A 5216-nucleotide genomic window follows, 5' to 3' on the forward strand; every position below is an offset into this window, starting at 1 on the left:
TAGGGAAAGTGACTGAGAACAGACATCCAAACCTTGTATGCTTCATCAATGTTTGCATTCACACAGTGCTGTATCATTTCTTTCACCAGCAGAGGGTGTGGCTCATCGCACACCTGTACCAAAAGAGCAATCAGAAGTTCAAGAGACTCCAGTGCACGCTTTCCCTTCCTGCTCGGGAAAACCCAGAATAATTTTAAAAAGGCTTTTATTTAACTCCAGTATCTTATCTGAGAGAACCATCTAATAAAGGCCCAACTCACTACTATTTTTAACTGATTGATATTTCTGATAATGTGACTTAATTTCTTGGCCTAAAAAGAACTAACATATCACTAATGAACATTGTAACAGTCCTGGTAACAGTATACTTGAGACTTGATTTTGGTTATAAAGCCAAAGATCTCAAAATTCAGCAAACATGCTGAAGTACCATATTCTTTTTACAGCATTAGTGGGGAAACTTTGTACTCTAGCCATCTTCTCAAAAAGTGCATGCATTTATTTTATTTAATGTAGTTACTGTTAGATATGCAAAACTACCTAAAAACTGACAGAGACATCTCAAAATTTGAGAGCGTCTAACGTGTCATAGCAGATTTCTACTGCAGTGCTCTACGTCGGTACGAGGGGTTGATATCAGATACGTTTCCTTGCAGCATATTTCCATTCGCGTAGCAATGGCGAGCAATCAAATCTAGCTACTAACCTTAAATACATTCTCGCTGTTAATAAAGCCAAATCCAGAATACGTGGACTGCAAGTTGTTTAAGGCCTGCAATTAGTAAGAAGAACATTTCCATTACTTTCAGGTGTTCCACCTCTAGCCTTCCCCCTCCTCAGAGTCAAATAGATTTATTTTTGGGGACAACTGGCACTTTTATGGGTAAACACCATGACTTGTATGATTTGGACAAACCAGTTCCTCTACAGGTCATCCTCCAGTTTCCACGAGTGAACTGTTAAGGAGATTAGCTCAGTTCTCTGGTGGATCTAACCATGCAGGTTAGTGACCTGAGTACTGAAGATGGCCTCAATTCTTTACTGACTGGAACCTAAAGCATACGAGGCCAAATTAAAAGTTTCATAGTTTCAGCAAGGAGGTCTCTTTCTAAATGGGGTGTTTCTCTACCTGTCTCATATCTCCTTGTGCTGTGAATATAATGGCTTCCAGTCCATCATCTGCATATGGCACATCCTCTTTCTCTACAATTTTCATTAACCTGGCAAGGATCTGTGCATCCGTCAGCTTGGTGTAGCGCAGCACTGCACAGCGAGACTGGATTGGCTCTGAGGGGAGAGATTCATACATTTAGGAGAAAGGTAGCTGGGAAGCTTCTGCCCAACCCCTCACTCCCCTTCTCCTAACAGGAAAATTTCCCTGATGTAGCTCAGCCCCGAGAAAGCTGGCAGGGAATGGTGTCTACTATGGCTTCTTCTAAGGCAGGTTAAAAACACCAGCTGTGATAGATCTGGCTTGTGACAAACTAATCTAAAAGTTGAATTTTGTTCTGCTGATCATCTGAAATGTTTGCGAGTGTCCAAAATGTGAGACCCTCATTTTTGTTTGTCCTACTTAACCGCCCCAGCAGAAGTTTAATAGTATCCTATGCTGCCCACAAGACAAATGTAATTAAACTTGTAACTCCGAGAAGGTTGGTGTCACAGGAAATAGGACAATGAGAATAAAAACCAAAACCAACCAAGAAAAAAGGGCACAGTTCACATGAATATCCATCTAACTGTTGACGTAATGTAATTCTGCTTTGCAAAGGTTAAGAACATAAAAAGTACAAACTGAGTCAGACCAATGGTCTATGTACCCAAGTAACCTGTTTCTGGCTGTGGGAAGTAATAGATGTGTTGGAGGGAAACTATTTGAATGGGGCATGTCTTGAGTGATCCATGCCCTCGTATCCTCCCTGTCACCAACCATCATTGGTTTAGGAATGTCAGATGACTAAATACTTCTAAATATTTTGGGCAGTCTGGTAAAAATAAAATATCAGGGCAGAGATTATACCCTAACCAGAGTGTGCTCAGCATTTGTTAATGTGGTGCCTTGTCTTTCAGACATGCTACATACCAGCTGCTTGTTGGAAAAGCCTGACTTTTTAATTTTTTTTTTTTTTTAAACGATCACATCAAGCTCCGTAGTTCTCGACTAAAGCAATGAAGAGAGAGGTTGGGGTTTCATGTTTATACTCTACTGCAGAGAACTTGGTGATTTAAATTGTGGAAGACTTTAATCTCCAAGCCCTATCATCACATGCTACATAGTAGGAAGATAATGGTCAGCATGGAAGTGGTTTAAAAAGAGGACTGTCTAAAGACAAGCAGCTTTTTTACCTATGATCTTATCAGAGGCATTGCATGCCAGTGCAAAGCGAGTGGTTTTAGAATAAATTTCCATTGTTCTTCTCAAGGCTTGCTGGGCTCCATCTGTCATGCTGAGGAAAAAAAAAAAGAGAGAGACAGTTGGGGTCTATTTTACCCTTCACTGGCTTCCAGTTGCAATCTAATTGCTTATACAGCCTTCAGAGTTTCTGTTTGTTAGCTCACACCTTGCAAATGATTTGGTCTTGTGGCTGGACATGTAAACTGAAGTAATTTTATCTAGACAATCAGGCGTGAACAAGTCACCTTGCATTGCAAGCAGAATACATACGACTGAAGCACAGCTTAAAGAAACCCATTCATGTTTAGAAGAACAATCATTTTTGGCCATAAACGCACAGGTATGAGTCTCCCTGGCAGCCAGCTTCATCCTTTGTTGCTAACAAAATGGTCCAGAGCTGTGTGCGCCGCAACAACCCCCCTCTTTCCAGATGAGAGCTTAGAAATAGCCAGTAAATTGGATGCTATTTCACATCCCACTGAATCTTTAAGTGCTCCATTCAGATAGTCGCCATCTCCTCTGCAATATAAAATGGCCCTGAGAGAGGAGTCCTTTCAGACAGCTGCTTAACAGACAATTATTCATAACAATTAATTTTTGAGGCCAATAAAAATACAAGGATGCTTGCAACAGAAGCCCTATCTTTTAATGCAAGTCGAAATTCTGTAGAATACTTCTGAGGAGCTGAGACCAGGAGAAAAACACCGTACCTGTCGGCTTCATCCAGAATGATTATCTTATGCCGACCTTTTGGAAGTGTGACCTTCTGCTGAGCAAACATCTTAATTTTGTTCCTCACCACATCGATGCCCCTGAAACAATAATTAAAGCAGTTAAATGTTCACCCAGACTTGCTTCTGGCTTACTACACCATTTAAGGAAATGGACTTGACAGACTCCTTTTCGCTGTCACTAAACAGATGCTTTGTTGGACAGAAAAATAATTGAGCGATTTTCTTGGAAACCAAATTATATTATCTTCCAGTGCTCAGTTTAGAGAGGCAAGATTTATGATTTGGCAGCTGCTCAATAATGAACATTAATAAAGGCAGCACAATATGCTGCACTCAGAATCATAGAGAAGCAGGGCTGAAAGGGACCTCCAGAGACTATCTAGTCCAACTCCCTCCCTGCCCAAGGCAAGATCATCCCTGTCCAAGCCATCCTATACGCTCACAGCACTCTCCATCAATCATTTTAAAGCACTTGCGCATCTGAGAAAGCTCAGTGCTGCAATGTCTCACTTTTAAGCATCTGATTTCCAAAGTAAAATACAGCCCCCCATGCCAAAGACACCTACATGCCTCAAGATGGGGGTCCCATACAGCCACTATGCTGAGCAGGGAGCAGTCAGGAGTTAAAGCAATGACTTAGGACAAAGGTACGTCTTAGATCCCATCTCTTTCCAAGATTTACGTGCCTTGATCAGGACTCTGCTTTCACTCACCTATCATTTGAGGCATTCAGTTCCAGAACAGCGTCTTTTAATGCAGGACCAAGAAGTGCACGAGCCAAACAGAGAATACTGGTGGTCTTGCCAGTTCCTGGAGGACCCTATGAAAAGCAATGGCTGATAAAGGTGATGCCTGAAAATGGTTGGATGGTTTCCATTAGCAGGAACAGAATCACAAGAATTGCCAAAGGGAAAAACCAGACTGGGAGGTCACCTACTCCAGGATCCTGTCTCCATCAACAGCAGTCAATAACAGGCATCTGGCAGCCAGGTGCCAGAATAATGCCCAGCAGGACTGGTTTTTTCCTTGAAGCCAGAAGCTAGCTAAGGACACTGCTGACAGAAGAACGGATTAAACACAAACTTCATCCTTGGCTACAGACTAAGCTCACTTATTAACATCTTCAGTGCGTCTGTACATCTAGTAAAAGACAATGTTTGACCAGAAAGCATAGCAAGGAGGAGCAGGGTACCATGCAAAAAACAAATACTTACAGCAATTATTATATTGGGTACATTTCCCTCCCTTGCAAAGACCTAGGGAGAGAACAGAATTGGTTACTTGCAAGGAAAAAAAACCCTTTGAAATCAGTAGTTTCAATGTGCTCCTGTTTTTCAGGACAAGAACAAAGACCTCAGTTATTACATTTCTTCTCTGTTCCTTTCTCATTTTTTCCCTTCTTTCTTTCTTTGATCCTTTGTATGCCAAGGCCTGGAGTACTCAAACACTTCTCTTGGTCTGGGGTTGTTAGTACCCTTGCATTCATCTTTGAAGAGATGCTGATAGTCAGTCCCCAGCAAATCCATGACTAGGGGCTCTGCTACAGGTTCAAATTAAACCTGGATAGAAACCAGATATAGAGTTGTTACTGTTTTCAAGCACTAACTTTATAGCTGGTTGGTCTTTTTACAGCTGGACTGTCATTTTGACGGTGTCTGCGTGCAGCCGGTCTACCCATACTGTGCGATTAACCGGTTAACTGCGTAGTGCACGTCCCGTGTAGCTCCTGCCCAAACCCCCCACTGTCCAGCCTCATCTCGCTTTTCGTCCTTTACGCAGGGTCCTCGCTCAAACTCGCCGAACAACGCCTGCAGAAAGGTCCCGCCGGGTACGTCGGTCACCCGTGCGTTCGTTCGGTGCCGCCGGGTAATGGTGATCTGTACGTCTAGGTGGTTCGTTTTAAACCGTAGAGGTGTGGGGATGTTTTATAGGAAAGTCCCTTTTCCAGTTGATCCCACCTTAAATTCTCACCCAGCTACACCCTTCCCCCTATTCCCAGCACCAAGAGAGATGAAGCCATCCCACCAACTGCATTAGCAGTGACTTGTCCCGATGACTGCCGGCCCCCCCGCACCTGCAGGCGGCTC

At 42.9% G+C, this 5216-nt stretch overlaps 1 protein-coding gene across 4 annotated transcripts in view; it reads right to left on the reverse strand.

Annotated features, from left to right (window-relative positions):
- RFC2 (replication factor C subunit 2) overlaps nt 1–5190 on the reverse strand; it is a 19816-nt gene extending 14626 nt beyond the window's left edge. For 2 of the 4 annotated variants that reach the window (XM_025210612.1, XM_025210611.1), the window contains exons 1-8: nt 4736–5188; nt 4344–4385; nt 3843–3949; nt 3106–3207; nt 2347–2447; nt 1130–1287; nt 707–772; nt 33–113 (exon numbers count right to left, since the gene is read on the reverse strand). In XM_025210612.1, coding sequence (XP_025066397.1) covers nt 33–113; nt 707–772; nt 1130–1287; nt 2347–2447; nt 3106–3207; nt 3843–3949; nt 4344–4385; nt 4736–4807 — 729 coding nt within the window. In that variant the 5' untranslated portion in view covers nt 4808–5188. Of the gene's footprint in view, nt 1; nt 114–706; nt 773–1129; nt 1288–2346; nt 2448–3105; nt 3208–3842; nt 3950–4343; nt 4386–4735 lie in introns of all 4 variants that reach the window. The other 2 variants (XM_025210610.1, XM_025210608.1) reach the window with 2 other exon arrangements.
- Between the last annotated feature and the right edge of the window lie 26 nt (nt 5191–5216).

The sequence above is a fragment of the Alligator sinensis genome, unplaced genomic scaffold (assembly GCF_000455745.1).
Source record: "Alligator sinensis unplaced genomic scaffold, ASM45574v1 scaffold419_1, whole genome shotgun sequence".
NCBI classification, from domain to species: Eukaryota; Metazoa; Chordata; order Crocodylia; family Alligatoridae; genus Alligator; species Alligator sinensis.